This window comes from Plodia interpunctella, chromosome 10 (assembly GCF_027563975.2).
Source record: "Plodia interpunctella isolate USDA-ARS_2022_Savannah chromosome 10, ilPloInte3.2, whole genome shotgun sequence".
Lineage (NCBI taxonomy): Eukaryota > Metazoa > Arthropoda > Insecta > Lepidoptera > Pyralidae > Plodia > Plodia interpunctella.
This window is the reverse complement of record NC_071303.1, coordinates 4,395,006-4,417,832: the sequence shown is the minus strand read 5'-3', so window position 1 is coordinate 4,417,832 and position 22,827 is coordinate 4,395,006. Positions and strand designations below refer to the sequence as shown.

Here is a 22,827-nt window from a genome sequence, read left to right as displayed (position 1 = left end):
GCCCGTACACTATGTCACAAAATACGTAAGAATACCGAATAAAAACTAAAAAATATATTTTTTTAATGAGATACTGTAAACATTTCGTACCGTAATCTACCAACTTACAGGTCAGATACTTTAATTTATTGTCTTTAAAGACATCTGATGATAAACTACTGCTTGTACCTATATCAATTAACTAGTGAGAGAATTTTTTGAAATGCATGTTTTTTTTTTATCATAAAATGGTGCTTTTGTATTTGTCCTATTGTTTGCTGCAAGTATTACAAAGAACATTTTTATTCCGCGCTCGTTTGAATGCAGGGTTACGGTTCGTGCGCAACGGTGTAGACGCGACGCGTAGCAAATTATCGGAAGACGCCCGCGCACGCTTTCTGCACATACTAAAAATCATACTTAGCGACTGTCTATGTAACCCTATACAGCATTTTTTTACAATATTACAAACCAACGTTGACTGTAGGCATTTAATATATGCCATTAAATATCCGCTTTCAGACAATTAAATTATATGTTCTTTTTTTGCATGAGCTTCAATTTGCTTTACAATGCACCATGTCATTTTCAAATACCTAGGACTTCCTAATGTAATATTCTTTGGAAACAAATTTGCATGCGTGTTCATGTTCACGATTATACATATTTCAGTAAAAGAGTATTAAGAATATCCGTTCTTAGATTTTTCTCGTCCGTCGGTAACGCTTTCACTACCAAACTGCTGGGCCGATTTTTATGATATGAATGGCCGAAATGAATATAACATTGAACATTGCTATATTCCCTTTATTGTTAGTTGTTGCTTGAAGCTCTGCCAGTAGCCCATGTTGAATCTCGGGTCATTAATTATATTCATTTCGGCCATTCATATCATAAATCCTGGTTATTTGAAAGTACAGCAGTCCTTTCAAATATCTAGGGCATGTTATGATTTTCCCATTTAAAACATGCTGGCATCGATAGCACCCACATACATTTTTACAACTACACTTGTCTTACTTTTATTACTATTTAAAAATATTTTTTTCGCAACAAATTACCTTGACTTGCTTCCCTTTAAAAAATCTATTAAAATTTTGCCGTAGTCTCTAGATCGTGACAAATCGAAATTGAAATCATCATCCTTGACTTATACTCTATTTTAAACAATGTCGTTTTAATAACGCATTTGTCTATGAAAGCCTGTGACCACAATATTGGCTTGTAGTTCAAATTAATAGTCATGGTGCGGTGTGCATTATAGTAAATATTTTGTAATTTACTATCAAGACGCTTAATAGTAACATTTTGCATATTATTTCCACATCTGATTGGAACAGAACTTGAAGTTTTTAACAAAGCAATGTTTTTGTTGCAATAAAATTTTCAAGTCTAATACCTAGGACTGAGTATATCGTATGTTGTATTTGAGCCCTACTATTTAGATATGTAGGAAAACTATTGTGTAGTATATTTAGGGGTTAGTTTTAGCTCGTCTAGTCTAATACATCACGATTCAGACATTAACCAATCGCCTCGGTTAACTATAGGAAGGCTATTGTGACGATAATTTATTTTCTTCAGTTCGTGGGAATATGGCAATTACCGCCATTGAGATACAGAATCCAATCTTACAGTAAGGACGATGCAGAATAGATACTTTGAACGATGTAGTATTTTCATTGGTATAACAAAATGTCATAGATTTCTAATGAAATATTATTATGTCTAACAAACATTAAAACTTTTGCAATCTTTATGTTTTTTATGATTAATACATTATTATATAATTAATTTCTTTCGGCGTTTCCCCTCAGTCATGGTTGTTACGAAATGTGCTTATTTTAAACTTTGACAGTGGTAACCTAACTTCTGATTTTGATACGTATTGTTGTTAAACTTTTTATTATATTTCTAAAATGGACAATGTCAAAGAAATGCTCGGAGTTGAAGCACATATCGCACGTGTTAATGTGAAAGTGGTATCACATCTGTGCACACATTATTTTGTGATCGAATTTAGTACCCTTTGTCAGGGAAATAATTGAATCGCTGGCTGAGGTAGGTAATTAAATTGCGATTGAACAGCGATAGACGTTTGATGAAGTTTTATCTAATTTTAATTGATTTTCTCTTTAACTGCTAATAACAGTTTTCTCAGTGCATTTTTATTAAATACAAAATTATTCGTATGTATATTTTCATTTACTACAAGTACAAAAGTAGTGACATGCCTGACAACATAAATTAGAACCATTTATAAACCGCTTAACTTGACGTATCTCACAACTCTCGGTTGGTATGGATACCATACAAACTCGTAGTAAATAAATAAAAATGTCGGAACACACGATACTTCTCAAATTGAATATTAGATTGAAATTACGCGCTCGGGCGCTCGCTCCTCGGCTTTTGTTACTCAGAATGATACATAAGGCGCGCGCGCATACAAACAGCAATAAGAATTTTAAATTAGCATTCTTTTTGTGTTCACCACCCCACGCTACCCGCACCCCGTCTTAATAATATGGAGAAATTGAGTTGTTATACACCCTTTTCGGAGGAGGCGCGGGTGCAACGGCACACCTCGAGGAGAAGCCTTTTTGTAATTGAATTTAGATATTCTCCCGGATATAGGGGAGGCTGGGCCCCGCTAGTTCTGCGAATGGGATACATGTAAATGTGGCGATATGAAATTCTCAAGTCGACGCCACTCCGTAGTATGTTATTATTGCTAACGTTATTTCATTCACATTTCCTTTATCGTCTGCCACCAATAACGCGTTTCTGTAATGCGAATTTTCTATTTCTAATTGCAACTTGAGAGTACTTATATAATTATCGTTTATTTAGAATTAGATCAAAATGATGCTCAATGGGAGCATCATTTTGATCTTAGCTCTCTTAGCTTGTTTTGTCATAACACAATCTATGTAAAAGCTGGCTTTGTTGTGTTATACAGAAAGTAATGTGTTTGGTAAATGTACGAAACTTCTATTCAAATACTACCAAAAATGTTCTATTAATTTGATGAACCTTCCGAGAAGCAACGAAGTAACTTTACTGGTATGTAATTACAGAAGGCTATTAACATCGTCCGTGTACAAACATGGCCGTTGATTGTAGGTTTCGTTTTAATTGCGCACACGCATCCCGATGGCGAGTTAGACCTCTCACACTGATTTGAGCCTGCATCGTGAAAATCGTGAGACCATTAATTACTTATTGATTTTTTCAACGATAACTACGAACCGACCTGTACCGAAGGGCTACTCATTACCAGTGATTAATTTTGAAACCGACATTCCATCAAGCCATCGACTGTCACACATTCTCAGCTATCCCACAAAGTTAAGAAATGAAAATTTAACTCTATTGTCAACTGCAAATTAACTAACAACTTACAATGTGGCGGGCGGTGAGGCTAAATAATTATCCATTCAAATTCTGTCAACGATTTCGGCCGAGTTCCCACAATTGAGACTCACCCCATTCCCATCCTAAAATGACATTAAATAATAGTTAAGTAAGCTAATTTTACAGTCGCCAGTGAAGATAAAGTGACCCCCTCTCTCAGGTAGAATCCATTAAGGTGTGGACACATTATATGACACGGTTGAAACTTTGTCTCAATGTAAGCGTAATTATTCCCACATTACGATTTGTCGACAATAATTATCGGAATGTCGATTGCAAACAAATAGATGGTCACAGTGCGGTATTATAGTTTGTGGCTAGATTTATTCAAGAAGATAATGAAACTGTTTATGGAATGGTCTGATGATAAATACCAAAAACAATATATATATATATATATATATATATTGATTAAGTTTTTAGCTTAGTGACTTTTGTATCTAATATATATTTTTTTAAACCAGCCAGTATTAAAAACAACAATCATTGGAATTAACATTAATGATAATGACACATTGGACTCTGTCGGCGTCACGCTCATCCCAGAGAAATAAAATTAAAACTAATTCGGGGTCTTTCAAATTATAGACGAATGTATGGATGGAGCGGCGCGGTCGGCGTATGTCGCGCGGCGCGGCGCCAGCGCAGCCAAAACCGCACGTCATTGTTTTTTATACTTGGGTCCGAGGCATCGAGATCCTATCCGACCTCGGGCACTAATTAATTATTTCACATGTATCGATCATTAATTAAAGACGAGCGACCGATCGCATCCAGCCGTTACCTTCTTAATGACTCCCAGCAATTTGTCGATCGTAATTATCCGACGAATCACTTCGAAAAAACGAATAATAATTTCAAAACTTTAACACGATCGAAGCATTATCCCATGTAGGCATTAATAGCAGAAAGCATCGAGATCGAATCAATCTTAATCTTGTACAGAAACGTAATCCAGATTTATTTATGACGGAGAGCGCGTGTGCTATTATGCTCGTCTGCGGCAATTTGCCTCGGAAATTGTCTTAATCGGCCGCTCAAGGGACTATTTATGTATAATTATTTCCAAATTCGAACTCAGCGTTTGATGCCTTTCCGCTCTCTTTGAGTTGTTCGACAAAAAAGTCATCTGTTGCAACAATTAAGCGAGGAAAAAATAGAAATAAGTATCGAAGGGTCCGCAATAATTACAGGCGCAAATTGACGGTTCCTAAGCACAGTCGGACGAATGGCGCCTGCTAGGGTACCTGCAGTCTTCACGCGATGCTTGTCCTCTAAGCTTCCTTTAGCTCACGAACATCCAGATTTTTAGAAACAATTTAGATACCTGTTTGATTGGCTCATTTGATCTAGAAAGAGACGTATAGAAAATTTGCAAATTTTTGATACTGGCGAAGCCATTAAAAGCTAAAATACGAATTTTAATAAGTATACGATCTGAGTTATGACAAAAACTTTATTGCTACACACTGTATCCTTAGAGCGAGTTACACCATCAAATTTGACGTATACGACGACAAAATTGCGTACTTTGCGTTTTCTGCGCACGTTAAAATTAACGTCAAAGTTTACGGTGCAAACTACCCTAAATGTATATTTTGTTAATAAATTCAATTTCTTTCTAATTTCATCACTTATACTTCTATTATTTACATCTAAAACCGTCCTAAATTTAAGAATTTTCGGTTCATTGTGCAATTTTAGGATAATTAAAGTGCCAAATTAGTGGCGAGCTGAATTGGCAGAAGTTAATCACACGTGGTTCCTATTACAAGTCTCGAATACTTTGTAATTACAAACATACAAGCTGTTTACGAATTTGCACTGTCACTTACAGTTAGAAATTGGAGAGTTTTAATTATAGCTTTCACTACAAATTTACGTCTCTTACGTCGCATACAGTAATAAGACAGGCACCATCATTAATTACTTTTCGTTTGACAATAATATATTTTCACTGTGCGTCTTTCATGTCAAAGAGAAGTAGAATTACTTTATGATAACATTTCTAAAAACGATTAGGATCCAAGATCCTTTACAGTTGTAAGTACAGAAAATTGTATTAAAACTAATTTATTAATTGTAAATATTGAGGGAATGTTCGATTTTACGCATAGACCTAATTCTTTTCATTGTGGTTATGAAATTCACCTTGGAGTTTCTTCTTATTTGTTTTAACAAAAAAAGTTTCGGAAATCTAATGAGATTCTGACTCTAAACTCTCCTTTGAAATTCATGTCGAACACAGCCATTACTTCGTCGGCACATCAACCAGCGCATTTGTTGCAAAAAGAGCCATTCCCATCGACTGGGTTCAGAACTATTACCATTAATGAAGGTTTAAAGTTAAACCCTAACGGTGGACATTGTCAGACGCGATCCTTACCATGTAGTAGCTGAGGCCCTCCATCTTTCCCACGTCTAACGAGACTACCTCCATTACGTACAACGTTTTACATACATTCCCTCCACTTATTATCAATGTATTAAGTAAATCGTTCTCTCAGACTTCGCTCAATTTTATTTCCATTAATCGTTTGCCGACATTTTCGGTACGGTGCCTGACAACGTCGGCTTAATACCTTATTTATTGTAATTCCTCGCGCCGACTTAGTAGATGTTGTTTAATACGCTTTTACGATGGTTTTCGTGAAGAAAGCAGTCTGGGGTAATTATTTAGCAGTGTTCTGCGGTTTCGTGGGACGAGCGGCCGCCGAGCTAATGAGGGCCCCGTAATAACCGGCGATTATTAATATGGACGTAGTTCACCGCGGCTCTCGTTATAGTACATCGCAGTGTCTTCAGGATTCAATGTTTGCTTTACATTGTATATTTGACACCACTAGATATGTTTTTTTTATCATTAATCTCCCAATTTCCCTTGGTTACAACAATACATATGTTTTAGTTGTGGTAAGGAAAACGGTTTGATTTTGTATCAAGCAATAAATTTTACTAAGTATTTAAGATTTAATGAAGCTACGGTCACTAGTTGTCCACTAAGCAAATGTCACAGTCTCTAAGAACCACATTAAATTCTAATACGAAAGTGATTTGTGACTCACGATTTTCCATTTCTCTTACAGTAATGAGACTACTGATTCAATATTCAACGTGTCTAATTAGAAGATTAATATTTTTTATGTAAACACTGCTATAACATTCTTAATTTCACTTCCATTGAATTTCCCTTACTTGAGTATCATCTTTAAAATTATTATTGATTAGCTTTCTCTTTAAATAAACAAGTTGGATTAATCCATGATCATGCAGATTACTGTTCGTAAATTGGACATTGACAAAAGCAACATTCATTCGTTCCTATCGACCTATCAATAACATTGTGGGAGCCTCATTAATGAATTGAAAAGCGCGCATCTTCATTATGACGAACTTGATAACTATTGTAGGAGAGTAATACTGATGCGGGTACAGTCAATGTGCGCATGCGCACAATGTTGTTGTGTGCGTGAGCGCAGTGTCCATACGGGCAAATTGCGTCAGTGCACCGCACACACCCGTCATAATTTCCGCCGTAGTTTTCTCACGCTCACACACTCATGTGTACGTGTAATTTGCACTCGACTACGTATTATGTTTATTTGTGTGCGAGTTTATCGGAAATTAGTTCTGCAGCGGGAATCGGGCTATTGGTGGAAATTGACAACGCCACTGATTGAAACGATGGGAATCTGAGCACGTGTGCCCACATTAAACATTCACTCCATTGAATGCCACTTAGAGCCACTTGCAAAATACAAATTATAGTCGCATTGCTTTGGCCTTTTGATTATGAATTTGTTATTTCCATGATACACTTTCGCGTAAGTGGGTGTTTCCTGTCGCTATTACTTCCATAGTTAAAGCGACACCTAGCATTTTAGTACTGAACAGAGACCATTTAATTCAATCGTGCAGTTGCACCATATTTTTTCAATTTAATACTGACTGTATCTAATCATTACAAATATCTTATTAGAATTACGTATTCGTCCATTGTTTTTCGTTATCCGTATAACATTATAAATCTTGCATTATTGCATGCCCCAGTAATCTTTTCAAAACATAGTTATATTTCGTAATTTATTGTTCTAATTTAATTGAATTGAACCATATACTTTTAGATTTTAATTTAAAGCACTCAAATCGTGGAGGATTATAACAGTTCTAAAGCAAACCTTTCTAATTCGAATTTGAATAGCCAATCTAAATAAATATGAATCCAAAACGCAGCCCAATTAGATATACACCTACAGGTAAAATATATAGGCAAATTATAGCATTACGGGGCATTCACCTCCCAGGATAATTACAAGCTCTTTGCATAATTTCCATCTACATTAGCACAGCGAAATGATCTACAGATTGCCACGACGTTCGAGAACCACAATAATTATGGCCAAGTAATTATTACTCTTTTTTACTTTGTCACCTGATAATTCATCGTAATTGTGCTATGCGTTTATGTCTGTGTATACTCTTTCAAGTAATGTATGCAGAATCAGTATTCAATTTTTACCAAACATGGGTGTATATTTATATAGCCACGTGTATTTTTATTATATTATACTGACAAAAAACTAAAATAATGTTTCAAAGTAATCCATATCTGTATGCAGTTTCTTTATTCCTGTCTAGACAATTGTCAATTTGCATTTAAAATGTATAAGCTATAAGTGTGAATACATTTCAATATCTCTGAAAGCATTTAGGGTTTTAAATAAATCCACTACATACAAATATAGTGCTTCTGAGAATACATAAAAATGTAATGTTTGAATGGTTTCATTTCATAGCTAATTTATTAACGGACGACTAGATAACTTGGAACAAGAAATTTCATTCAGAATGCGTATACGAATTCGTCCCGTCAAATATTGACTTTATTGATAATTTATCAATAATAATTTCAAGGGCCCAGCGACCGTTAAATGTGTAAACAGTATAGGTGCGGTCGTCCATATAAATTACAGCCAAGGCCTCGTGAAGTATACCTATCTAATTTAAATTCAAAGTTTATCATTATTGTTCACATCCTGCTTTAAGCAAAATTTAGTGTTAATTTCATGTACATATTATCGCGTCCGGATTGTTCATTAGTCAATGTGATGTGATTAATGTATTGCGCAAACTTACATTACTCAATTTAATTCATTTGAATGACTTAATTATTATCTTATAAGGAAAATTAAGAACGATAAATAGAATATGATTTAATATAAAGGTGATGCATTGTCTCACCTCGATGCAGGAATGATAAGTCAAATGATTCGTTCATAGATTTGACAGTGTTTGTTAAATGTTTCACTGCTGTTAGTTAAATACAATTTGCATAATACAATGAACACCACTGTGACATTTTAGCTTATTCTGTGACCCCTTGAGAAAGTGTAATAGTATGAATAGGTATATTTCACTTTTTCTAGATGTGATCTATATTTATTATTATTGATATATCTAGATGATTTGATCATTTGAGTAATCATCTATCATGTGACAGGCATCAACTATTATCTTTTGCTGTCAACTAAGTAAATATATTATTGTAGCCTTCGTTACACATTTGTGAAAAACATATCTCTGATATAAGCCAGATAACGGAGATGACGGCTTAATCTTGCCTTTTTAACGAATTTTCATTTTGGATTACCTGTTTACTTATCATGTCGGTATATTATATCACCGTCTAGTTGCCGTCGACTTATGTCTTTAGTCATAAGGTTTAAAATAGAAAGCAAATTTGCTTCCCATGAGTAAAATCGTATTTTGTTAAGTTCCAAGTATGTTGGTTTCTTAATTGTAAATATGTCAGTATTGACAACGTTGACAGCTGTCACTCGGATAAATGATCGCAGTTGTTTGCGCAAATAGCTGCTAGATAAGCAATGATTATCGTGTATTTTAATTTGAGACGGGATTGTACTATACCCACTTAGATTACGGGATTTCACTGTGGGAATCATCTTATCAAGTGTTACTTTATTAAGAAGAGCTCTACAAATACTGGGAACATATTTTGATTATAATTTTTTACTACACTGACGTCCGATGATCTTATAATTTTTAATTCTGTTATGTTTAATTTAAGCTTAATCAAACTAACTGTACTAAATCGACTGAATGATTCAAAATTTACAGAGACGATAGGTATAACAAATAAATAAGAGAAAACAAAACAAGCGATAAAGCTAAATGATTGACCCACCCATTTCCGGTGTAACTGCTCGATACAAATCTATTGAATGGTCACCTTTGGCCAACTGGGCGAATCTGGTCCGTGAGAAACAACCTCAGCACTGTGCTTACTCTTCGGAACGGCATGTTGGCAAAGTAAAACATGTGTCATTGATGTCCTTATTTCGTTCTCATTAATACAAACACGACATAATATTTGTATTTGTATGTTTTTATTAGAGTAACCTTAGATTGTCTGATATGAATATTCCGAGTTCCAATAACGATAACAAATTTATGGTCTTAAATTGTGGGCCAATTTTGCTAAGTAAGATTTTTATATTGTTGCAGGAGAGCATGTGATGCCGGCCTTTGACGCCCGGCGCCATGCCCACGCCGCTGCAGCCCGGCGGCCCCGCTAGCGGCCCGCCTCCGGAGCGCAAGCGGCGCCGCAAGCGCGACGATCCGCAGAGTTCAGCCGCTCTCGAGCCTGACGACGACGACGGCGACATGAGTCCAGAAGAGGAGCCGCGCAACGTACCCGCGGCACCTGCGGCTCCTACGCCCGCGCCATCCTCCGCTCCCGCTCCTACTTCGCCTCCTGCTGCTCCCGATGCTGTAGATCTCACCTCGCGACGAGATTCACCACCGCTCTCTTCAGATGTCGAGCGCTTTGATGGCAAAATCGTCTACAATCCTGATGGATCCGCCTACATCATTGAAGACCCAGAACTTTCAGAAGGCGAGACCAGCATACCTGACCTACCCAAAATAGAGCCCGGGTGCATTGTCGACAGCCGCGATAGCAATGTGGTCGAGAAGCAACTCGAGTTCCCCCAAATAGCGAGTGCATTCTATGTCTCGAGGAATCCTTCATTATATGGTGCACTGTATGGAAGACTGGCAGCAGAAAGAGCACGGGCGAGGCCTGATGCACCTGTGATGCATAGTTATCGAGTGTTTAGTTTTCGTGGAGGTAAAGATGCTCCCAGGCCGCTATCTCCAACTGCTGAGTGTCCAGTCAGCGTGCCAGTCAAACCTATCCTTATGTGTTTTATATGTAAATTGAGTTTTGGTTATGCTAAATCTTTTGTGGCTCATGCACAGTCGGACCATAGTTTATCATTACTTGACTCAGAGAGAGACGCCTTATCGAGAGAAAATGCTTCTGCTATAATTCAATGTGTTGGAAAAGATAAAGAACCACTAGTCTCATTCTTAGAACCAGTTGGTGCTGCTGCACCGCCTCGTGTATCTGCTTCTGGAAGCCCTGCAAATATGTCAGAATTGTCAAGTCCATCCATAGACAAACGACCCGATATGATGACTCCCGATAGAGACAATGATTCAATGTTACCAAATGGTACTTGTGATGACAGAAGGCCGAGCCCAAACACGTGGAGACCGCCAAGATCACTAGCTGAATCGATGGTTCCACAACATTCCTTGATCTCTGTGGCTCATCCTCATACAATAAATGCATCAGTTCAACAACGCGTTAGTCCAAATTCTTCCCCGCCGTTCCAAGCTACGCCACCTGCATTCCTTTCAGGCACAACGATTGGAGTGTGTCCTGATCATCTTGGGGGACGGCCATCTGGTGCTGATTGTCCAAAATGTGAACTTATTCTAAATTCAGGAAGATTAGGTGGCCCATTAGCCGGTATGCATAGTAGGAATTCTTGTAAAACTTTGAAATGTCCAAAGTGCAACTGGCACTACAAATACCAAGAAACGTTAGAAATACATATGAAGGAAAAACATCCAGAGGCTGAGACAAGTTGCATTTATTGTATAGCTGGCCAACCTCACCCACGGCTAGCGCGCGGTGAAACTTATACCTGCGGATACAAGCCATACCGTTGTGAAGTGTGCAATTACTCAACGACGACGAAAGGTAACTTAAGTATACACATGCAATCTGATAAGCATTTAAACAATATGCAGGAATTGCAAAATGGTGGCAATCCAGGCGAAAGCAGTCTACCTCCTGCTCCTCAACATACGCCTCCAGGAGTGCATAAACCACCATTACCGCATCATTCACCATTAGGACAGAAACCAAAACCAACATTTCGATGTGACGTTTGCAATTATGAAACAAATGTGGCTCGCAACCTAAGAATACACATGACATCAGAGAAGCACACGCATAATATGCTTGTATTGCAACAAAACGTAAAACATATGCAAACGCTATCTGCATTACACCACAGACAACAGAGCCAGCAACAACTTGAGAGTTTATTGCATTTTCATAGTCCTGATGCTCCTCCACCCAATCCTGAAGCAGCATTAGCTGATATGGCATACAATCAAGCACTGATGATTCAGCTTATGACAGGGGGCCCAGGACCTTCTCCGCCAGAATTAGGTGCCCATCTAGATGTTGGCCTAAACCCAGAGGCAATGGAACCACCGCCCGAACCTGCAGATCCTGAACCAGAGAGAACCTTCCACTGTTGCATTTGCAATTGTTTCTCGACGGACTCCTTAGAAGCGCTTGGCCATCATTTAGCGCAAGACCGAACCAAGATAAGAGAACAGGAGATCTTAGCGTTAGTAGCTGGTCATTACGTTTGCAAACTTTGCACATACAAGACAAATTTGAAAGCAAACTTCCAATTACACTGCAAGACTGACAAGCATTTACAAAGGTTACAGCATGTAAACCATGTGAAAGAAGGAGGCCCAAGGAATGAGTGGAAATTGAAATTTTGTGGTGGTGTTGGTACTGGTGGTGCCGGCGTCGGTGGTGTCCAAGTGAGATGTTGTGCGTGTGATTATTATACCAACTCAGCACACAAGCTGCAATTACACGCAGCCGGAGCAAGGCACGAAGCTGCAGCTCTTCTGTTAAGACATCTTCGTGAATGTGCTTCGCGAATTCCTCGTGAACGTCCAAGAGTCTACCGTTGTGCTCTTTGTGGATTCGGTGCTCCACATCGACTACCACTTCTGCAACATGTCCGTTCTGTCAAACATCTACAGATGGAACAAATACATCAACTACAGCGGCGTTCAGAAGGCAAAGATCCAACACCTGATGTCGCAGAGTTATTCCAGGTCATACCTCAACCATCCGAACTTCCAAGTCCGTTCGAGCAACAAGACACTGGTAAGTTATCTAACATATATTTCAAAGAACAATCGAACCTCCCTGAAACAGAAGCAACCCAAAATTACACTTTTTACACTTTTAGATGTTTGTCTTTTCATGTTCGCTAGAGTGGTAATAAGGAAATTGCTTATTTGTTAGGTAATATTTCACCAACCGTGACTGCTCTATTGTCATTATAAACCAACTTCCGCGAAACGTTGTCTGCGTAACTCTCAACTAATTACAATTAACGCCTTACAAAACAAATAAATATAAAAAGTCCTATGAACAGAACAACTGAAAGCAACCAAATAAAGAAGTACTGTTGCGCTTGCGCACATACTCGTGCTCAATTTTATAGTCTTACCGGTACCTCTAACTAGATGTCGCTCTCTACTTTTTGCAGGCACCCATATTGGTTTTAGAGAAATATAATATTATTTATTACTTTTGTGCTAAAAACATTTCATAACATTTTATTCAATAAAGCGTAAAAATCCCATTAAAATTAATTCAAGCAAAACCATTACCGTGGTTCGTATCGATAAAGTAATACAGAATCGACTTATGAATGTGATTTCGAAACGTCACTATCGGTTTCCAATTTAAAGCGATTCGTTCCTTAATCAATTTTATTCTGTGTTTTTTACAAACTGAACTTCTTTCTGTGGATCGTGATAACTAATAATGTGCTTTGTATTAATTTACTTAAATACTTTGAATGTGTACGTATACTCTTAGTACTTAGACTTATTGTATTTTCCATATTTGCCATCGAAGGCTTAATTATCGCCTGCCTCGTGACCGTCACTTCGAGTACAATCTAAGAAGCAGTCTCCATTTTGAGCGATGAGCATTTAGCGAAGAATTCGTAATCACAATAATGAGATAATTACACATGGACAAAATTTAATTTAAAGCGCGCAACATTAGAACAGGTTTCTTTAATAACGTACGCCTTACACGGTGTCGCCACAGTCGGATGCCGTCATTGGTTGGAAGCGACTCCGCCCCGCGAGCGAGGGAGACGGAAAGAAGATTTGAATTGAGAACGCGAATTTTCCATAAGTACCGCACGCGGGACAATGACTCGCATTACGTATGTGGCCGTCGCGCATTAAGGATGATTGCCCCCTTGTGATGAGGCTGCTACATCATCGCACAATGTCGCGCGGCCGCATCTTCGTCGCATGTTTATGGCCACGGTGAAATACGATAAACTCGAGAGAGAAATGTGGAGGCGAAAGAAATCCGGCTTATACAATTCTTCACCTCATGTTTATGCTTATTACTTATTTTCACCTTACTTACTGGCCAGGTTCTTAAACGATCGATTTTGATGCTTTATTATAAGGCTCATTTTAAAACGGTATCTTAAAACTAACACCGTTTTACGGATCAAAATTTATGCATTTTTGAAATGCCTCATTGTTTTGTAATAAATAATTTATTCGTTGCATTTTACCTTAGCATCAATTAAAATATCAACTAGTATGAAACCGGTTTAGCATTCTTATAAGTAGCAGCAAGCAAGATCATTAATTACATCAGGTACCTATTTATTACCAAATCTTTGATTAAACAAAGCTATCCCTTCAAGTCTCGTTTTTTTAAAATGAATCATATAATCTCAGTTATATTATATGTCGTTTACAAAGTGTTTAATCGTAAAACGTATCCGTACCATAAATGAAATCTCAATTAAGTAAGTAAGCCTGATATCCTTCAAAAGTCAGATAAGTAAATAAAATTAAAATTGTAATATGCAACATGTTAAATATCTGAAGTTGCGACCGGGACCGAGTCTCGAATATAGTAAAATATTCAGGCCCATTGTATCCCTGACGCCACATTGTAAAAATACTGACCTAAATCTCGCGAAACAAAACTCACTGCACAATACCTACTTTACGACGTTATAACGATGTGGTGTTTCCTCAGAAAAGATCCTTTGTCCATTGACAATAAGCGTCAGAGATCGTATTTGTGCAGAGGTCCCTTTACCTGGCCTTTGTTCTATGGTCCTACCAGACGCTCGGACGACGAGTCTCCATAAATAATTACATTTACTGGTCAGTCTGGAATTAGGGTCAGTTGCGCTATGATTATTATTATTATCAGGATTTATTTATCCCCCTCCCCTTCATTAGAAGTAACCGTTGTAACTGTTAAAACTATAGAACGGGTTACAAACAGGGGCAACTGGTTTCAAGTCTGCTGGACTGTGAGATAATTTCGTGTTTTAATTAATTGAAAAATTAAAGTCCCCTAGAGTTTTTGCAAGTTTTTTGTTATTTTATTGTGTTCTATTGTCATTTATTTCTGCCACGGCAGATGTAATGAATATATGAATAAATAAATTATTCTTGGTTTATTTCAAATATTGTCCGTATTACATATAGTTTGTCGATAATAATCTAAATGCTTGAAATCAAAAAGTGCTATAATCATGTTATTGTATAAGAAAACTCTTCTTTTGATATAAATTCTGAAATAAACGTACTTAGCCGGATGGCCAGCCGTTCTAATAATATAATTGCAGCGTTACATTAACCAATCTGCTCCCCACATCGGTTTCTTTCACCTTCCTTATTTGAGCGTAAACAATAAGGGCCAGCTTCTTTCACACGCTGCCGTGGACTTATCCCTGGTCAAATAATAATTACAGTCTCACATATCTTCCATACAACTGTCCCGCTCGCACCTAAAGCCACATACGTCAACTCTCCCGAATGCATTTGATCTGATGCGAAACGAAATATTCGAAACCTTTTGTAATAATGAACAATGATTGTTTGCTCGTCCTGTATCTCCTTTGTGTGCAAAATTACAATATACTTGTTACGTTAGCATTAATACTTTTATGTATGTGTGCGTACGGGATGGATAGAGCCGATACCTTTGTCTTGCCGGGACGTCGCAAACAAAACGAGACCTACTAATATAAAAGCGAAGAATTTTATTTTTAACTTCAATTCAGAAAAGTAACAAACGCTCACACCGAACAATAGAGAGCTTCATTTATAGAAATAATCTTTTTTGTAGATAAGTCTCACGTGGACGTAAGTAAAATTACGGCGTAGATTTGTATACATTCATTCCTACTTTTGATCTCGCAGAGGGAGGTTCGTATATGATTTTAAGCATTTATTTCAAGTGTCGTACTCGTAATGTAGTGTAGGATTAACATTGATTTTGTTTTGTTAACAGATACCAAGGAACCTATTGATCAGAAACCAGAACTCACTCAAGAGCAAAAAATGTTGAGGTTTTTGGAACAACATCAGCAACAACACCAGCAACCACAGCAACAACAATCTCAACAGCAAAATCAACAGTCATCGGGTGATAGAGAAGATGAAAGAGAAACGCCTGGGCCTCATGCATGTCCTTACTGCAATTTTAGTTGTGGTTCTGAGGCTCGCTTACATACTCATGTCACTACCATACATGGCGATACAGCAAGACATTTTATCTGCCCGCTATGTCAAGATGCATTTAAGGAACGTCCGGCCCTTGAAAGACATGTGATGCAAATTCATTCAGTCAACTCTGAAGGCTTGCAACGGCTACTGTTACTTGTCGATCAAAGTCACTGGCTAAACGGTGGAACTCAACAACGAGATGAATCAACAAGACAAGGGGATGAAGACCGGGAGATATCCTCGCCTCGCTCAGAAGGCAGTGCGGATGGTGAGATGGAACGATGCTCAACATGCAATCGCACATTCCGCAATGTCGACGAACTTTGTCAACATCAAAATGAATCCGGTCATCTTGAATTGAAACAAACACCCCAAGGCCCTGGATACGTGTGTTGGAAAAAGGGATGCAATCGCTATTTTGATGCAGCACACGCTTTACAAAATCATTTCAGAGAAGCACACGCTCGAAACTCGATTGCAAACATGTCTGTTTCGGAAAAACACGTATATAAATACAGATGTAATCAGTGCAGTTTGGCATTCAAAACAATAGAAAAATTGCAACTCCATTCGCAATATCATGTAATAAGAGACGCCACGAAATGTGTTTTATGTGGGCGAAGCTTTAGGTCAGTATTGGCTCTGCAAAAACACGTCGAAACATCGCATTCGGAACTCTCAGAGGAAGAGTTAGCTGCTTTCAAACGCAGCCTTGCATCGAATCCGTTACTTCAGGCAAATCAAGGAACCGCACTGGACGCCGTTACGGCTGAACTGTTTCGGAAAGAAGCTCTTAGAACACCTGATGATGAACTAGCAGATCTGGAAGACAGAGACTCGAGTGCAACTGTCGCGGATGAATCTGGGCATAATGATGCTGAAAATTCGGATGATTCTATAGTCTACAAAGATCAACAATTTTTAGAAGACTATTTGAACTCCCAGGCTATGGCTGAAGACTCCTATAACGATCCGAATAGGAAATACAAATGTCATAGATGCAAAGTAGCTTTCACACGACAATCTTATTTGACGGCACATAATAAAACACTACTACACAGGAAAGGCGAGAAACTAACATACCCTATGGAAAAGTATCTTGACCCTAATAGGCCATTCAAATGCGACGTATGCAAAGAGTCATTCACTCAAAAGAACATCTTACTGGTTCATTACAACAGTGTGAGTCATTTGCACAAATTGAAACGCGCCATGCAAGAACAACAAAATAATAACAACCCTCCCGTTTCGCCCGGAGCGGGTTCCGCGCCCTCTAATTTGACTCTCACACCTAAGAGCACATCAAGTGAGGAGGATGATCGTAAACGCTATAAATGCAACATTTGCAAGGTGGCGTACACGCAAGGCAGCACGCTTGACATTCACATGCGGTCAGTATTACATCAAACGAGGGCCGGTAAGTTACAGGAGCTAGCCGCGGCCGGACACGTGGATTTGACACGGCCTTTAGTAGAGCAACCAGATAGGAACGACCCTGCCAAAATTTTACAAGACGTTTTGTCGCCGAAAAATACATCCCCTTCGTCTACGAGCAGTGGGGGTCCGCGATCGTCACCCCCCGCGCGTCCAGGTAGCCCTCGGTCCCCGCGCTCAGGTAGCGCCACTTGCGAACGTTGTCACGCGTCATTCCCGACCGGGGAGCTACTCGACGCACACCGTGCGACCTCATGTCCGTTTGGCGATGCGCGGGCGCACTCGCCGCTAGGTGACGCAGAAGCAGCTGCTATTGACGAGATGGTTGCCAAAGGCAACCCGCCTAAGAGAAACTCACAAATGTATAAACAATTACTTGAAACCTTTGGCTTCGATCTTGTCATGCAATATAATGAAAATCAACGTCGGAAACTACAAGAAGAACGGGAAATGGCGCGGGCGCCGAGTCCTCCGCCACCGCCGCCGGAGGAAAAGCCACCGGATGGTGAAATAAAGTCAACGTGTCAACATTGCAACAAGGAGTTTTCAAGTGTTTTTGTGCTAAAGACTCATTGTGAAGAAGTGCATAAAGATAAAGTTCCATTGGAGTTTTTGGAGCAGTTTGCCGAACAGTTCAAATCGGAGTACGAAAGAAAGTCTGGAGCGCCTAACTCGCCTCGTGCCGCGTCTCCCGCACCGCAAGGCGATCGGTCGCCGTCGCCGCGTGGTGACAGTGCTGGAAATTTCAATGAGAATGGGAATGCCCAGGGTGAAGCGCAAGCTGGTGCTTTATTGGCTGCGCAAGTGCAGGAGATGCAGGCAGCGCTAAACATGCTGCAACTTCAACAGCAATTGGGTCAATTGCACCCAATGGTGGCGCAGATGCTGTCGCTAGGCCTGCCCTTGGGCCTGAACGTGGGCGCGCTGGCAGCGATGAACCTCCAGCCGCCACTGGTACCGCTCATGCTGCCACCGCCGCCGTTCGACGCAATGCCCTTCGCCCACGACGCGCAAATGAAACAGCAACAACTTTTGCAGCAACAACAGCAGGTTAGAGTCTAGTTTTTGTTTTTAATTAATCTTAAATTCCGTAGTAACATAAAACAAGGTTCCAAAACTAATTTTTATGAAAAAGTATATACAATTTCTCATAACTTTTGCTGAGATAAATATGACTTATATGACCGTACAAACTATAATCACTTCATATTAGTATAGGATTTGAATGCCCGTATATTTAACGACAGCCAATAATAAAAATATAGGTCTAAATTGATTATATAAAATCCTAAAATATTAAAAATAAATAATAAACAACATTTATTTGTTTCTAACTACTTATACACGTGTGTACATATTTATTTTTTTTAGACAAGCTAATTGTAATACGAATTACGGCAAATAATAATATACAAAACTTCATTGAAATATTAATTTAGACAGTCATACTTTGCTTAACATGCTTAACTCGTATTTACTTAACAAACATGATCGTTTGATATTATTTCCGTCACTCAGTAAAGTCAATCGTTAGTTCGAACGATATCTAAGTATTGTAAGATAAGCGCGACGGTTTAAACGTAGCTATCTGTTTGCACAAAGCAACAGAGGGTCTATTGTTACACCTCTAGGGTTGAAGTATTATTAACAAAGTCGGTTATTATTCCGACTTACCTGCTGATACCGCCTTTCGAACGAATACGGGTAATTGGGCTTTTAACCATTTCGAGCTGTTCATTGTACGTGTCTTGAATTTCTAATCTGTATTATCAATTATCGCCGAGGTGAAAATTCATAGAGTTCTGTTTTGTTTGCAGGCAAATGCTGCCGCTGGACAAAAACGTGCTCGCACTCGTATCACTGATGAACAACTTAAGATACTGCGAGCTCACTTTGATATTAACAACTCACCTAGTGATGAAGCCATCGCTAAAATGGCCAAGCAGTCTGGCCTAGCCACAAAGGTAATCAAACATTGGTTCCGAAACACTTTATTCAAGGAACGACAGCGTAATAAGGACTCCCCTTATAACTTCAACAATCCTCCCTCTACGACGCTCAATCTTGAAGAATATGAGAAAACAGGTGAAGCCAAAGTAACACCTCTAGATTCCTCTGCGAGCTCTGATGAAGGAAAGCCACCACCAGAGAAGAAGGCAAAGACTGAAGATATTTCTCACTTAAATCCTAACAATCACCAGGATGTAAAAACGGAACCGAGTGATGAACCGACCATGGAGGAAAAGTACAACTCTTATGATGATAGACACCAAGAAGATAAAAGTTTCATATTCCCACAGGCACCCTCACAAAGCCCTGCCCCACTTTCAAATTCTGAACATCCACAGAATATGTCAAGACCACAAACTCCAACGCATTTGTCGTTGAATTCCTTAATACAATCTCAATTAGATTCCATTCCGGCTACAAGTATACCGCAGCCGCCGCATCCATCGATGCTGCCTCCAAAGCTAAATCCGAATTTCACGTCCCCAAACTCCGCGCCCCCGAACGTCCTACCTTTGACCCCAAATCGCAGCCTCAGTCCTGGCAGAGGACCGGCCGATTTCGGACTTTCCGGGGGCAACTCGAACGGATCCAACAGCTCGGGGTCTTCTGGCAAACGCGCCAACAGAACTAGGTTCACTGACTATCAAATCAAAGTCCTTCAAGAATTTTTTGAGAACAACGCCTACCCTAAAGATGATGATCTTGAATACCTTTCAAAGCTATTAGGACTCAGCCCAAGAGTGATAGTTGTTTGGTTTCAAAATGCTAGACAGAAAGCAAGGAAAGTATACGAAAACCAACCAGCCGCTGAGCCACCGGCAGGTGCTACGGATGATGCCAATAGATTTCAGCGTACTCCGGGCTTAAACTATCAATGTAAGAAGTGCCAACTAGTATTCCAGCGATATTACGAATTGATCAGGCATCAGAAAACGCATTGTTTCAAAGAAGAAGATGCAAAACGCTCTGCTCAGGCGCAAGCGGCTGCTGCCCAAGTAGCTGCGACATTGAGTAGTGAAGACTCAAACTCAAGCACTGTAGAACATCACACACCTCATGTGCCAGTTTCCCCTGCGCCACCGCGCACTCCCACTCCAGCTGCACCTAACTATCCAGTGTCTCCTGCGCCCACAACACCTCATACCCCAGTTACACCCCTATCGCATCAACCACGAGAAGAAAAAGATGGAAATTTTCAATGTGATAAATGCAACCTAGTCTTCCCACGATTTGATTTATGGCGAGAGCATCAATTGGTTCACATAATGAACCCAAACTTATTTCCCACATATCCCCCAGATTCTCCCTTTGGGATCTTACAACAACATGCTCAGCTACAACAATTAAATGCTACGTTGGGAAACGATGAAGCGCGACACCCTTTAGTCGCAGCTTTAAATCAACAGGTTGCTAAAAGAAAATTCGATGAATTTGAAGAAGTTGATACTGGAGAGCAGCCAAAAGATAAGCGATTACGAACAACTATTTTACCCGAACAATTGGACTACCTTTACCAGAAGTACCAAATTGAATCAAATCCTTCCCGAAAAATGCTTGAAAATATTGCCCGAGAGGTCGGACTAAAAAAGCGAGTGGTACAAGTATGGTTTCAAAATACACGAGCACGCGAGAGAAAAGGTCAATTTCGGGCACATGCACAAGTTATTAACAAAAGATGTCCATTTTGCCCTGCTTTGTTCAAAGTAAAAAGTGCATTAGAAAGTCATTTAAGTACAAAACATGCAGACCAGTGTGCACGGGGAGAAATCAATGTTGATGCGTTACCAGATGAAGAATTGAGTACAGAATCGACTCCCAGTTTTGGTTCTCAACAAAGTGACAGGCAGCAAAATTTTTCCCAAGCGGGGGCGCCCATGTTGCCCCCTATCTTTCCGCCGTTTCACTCAGACATGGAGAAATTTATCAAACAGTACAGTGAAGAATCTATGAAAAGATATGTGAGTGAATTACAAGCTCACGCCGCCGCCCAACAGAACGGTGGCAATAATGAGTCTAATGAAACGCCGCGACATGGGAAATCTGAAATACCTTTAGATCTTAGCAAGCCAGTCGACTTATCAAGACCGGGATCGGATGCTGATGAGCGTTCAGATACAGCATCAGAGACAATGGAGTTTTACGAAGAGGACGAGCCCACATCACCATTACCGGGCCAACAAGCGACACCCCGGCCTCCGGGCAAACGATTTCGCACTCAGATGTCCTCCTTGCAAGTGAAAATAATGAAATCTTTGTTCGGCGACTACAAAACGCCGACGATGGCTGAGTGCGAAGCGCTCGGTCGCGAAATCGGCCTTCCGAAACGCGTTGTGCAAGTGTGGTTCCAAAACGCACGTGCCAAAGAGAAAAAGGCGCGCCTCGCAGCAGGACTCCCGGAGGTGTCAGATGCGCCGCCACCTGAAGAGTGTCGTGTTTGTGACTTTAAATATAGCCACAAGTATTCAGTGCAAGACCACGTGTTTACTCGCGGTCACATAGCTGCGGTTCGCGCGCGGCTCGAGAGTGGTGCAATAGCCGGCGCGACTGACGACAACACGCTTGCGCTGATGCAGATGGCGGCACGCCTGGATTCCGGGCTCGGCGGAGAACTCCACAACGCGTTTCTGCGACCGCAGCTCGCCGGCAACGGTGAGTGCACAACTTGACCGCGGTCCACGTCGCCTGCCGCTCCCCAGCGGTGCGCGACTCCGGACCCATTTGTGTAGAACCTCGCAGCGGCGAGCTTCGCTCGATCAACTTCTTTGTTTATAGCGAACAATCATGGGACACTCACGATGCGAGCGAAGCTCATTTTGTGCCGTGACGGTCGTTGCTATATTTTTTCCTACTAGTGAGTCTTTTTGTACATAAATGTTAGGTGTAACTTGATATAATTTTATTCTGTCGCTGAGTAGTGTTGGTATTCGAAACGTTTTGCTCCAAATCTCCGATAAACATTACCATTGACGATTTGTTTAGTGTATCTAATGAATAATAATGTCATCCGATAAATATGCGTCAAGTCGGGTGGACCGATGCGAAAGCTAATAGCGGCACGTACACGGCCAATTCAATCTCAGAAATTATTTCGTAATTCAAATAATTACTAAGTACCTACTAGCTTGAAGCGTGGCAGCCTGACCGAAACAGTAAAAAACATTTCCCAATCTACAAGTAATATTACGACTTTGAAATTAGTGTGAAATAGGTTATTTTTTAACGGGTGTTGATTTCGTGATGGAGTATCTGTTAGTGCTGGGTCGTGGTCGCGCGATGGGTGGCTGGTGT

General features: G+C 39.8%; 1 protein-coding gene across 2 annotated transcripts in view; it reads left to right on the top strand.

Annotated features, from left to right (window-relative positions):
* Positions 1–22,827, top strand: part of zfh2 (Zn finger homeodomain 2) — a 120,115-nt gene that overhangs the window by 22,164 nt on the left and 75,124 nt on the right. For both annotated transcript variants that reach the window (XM_053750564.1, XM_053750565.2), the window contains exons 2-4: positions 9,922–12,688; positions 15,881–18,579; positions 19,347–22,188. In XM_053750564.1, the coding sequence (XP_053606539.1) occupies positions 9,958–12,688; positions 15,881–18,579; positions 19,347–22,188 (8,272 nt within the window). In that variant the 5' untranslated portion in view covers positions 9,922–9,957. The remainder of the gene's footprint in view (positions 1–9,921; positions 12,689–15,880; positions 18,580–19,346; positions 22,189–22,827) is intronic.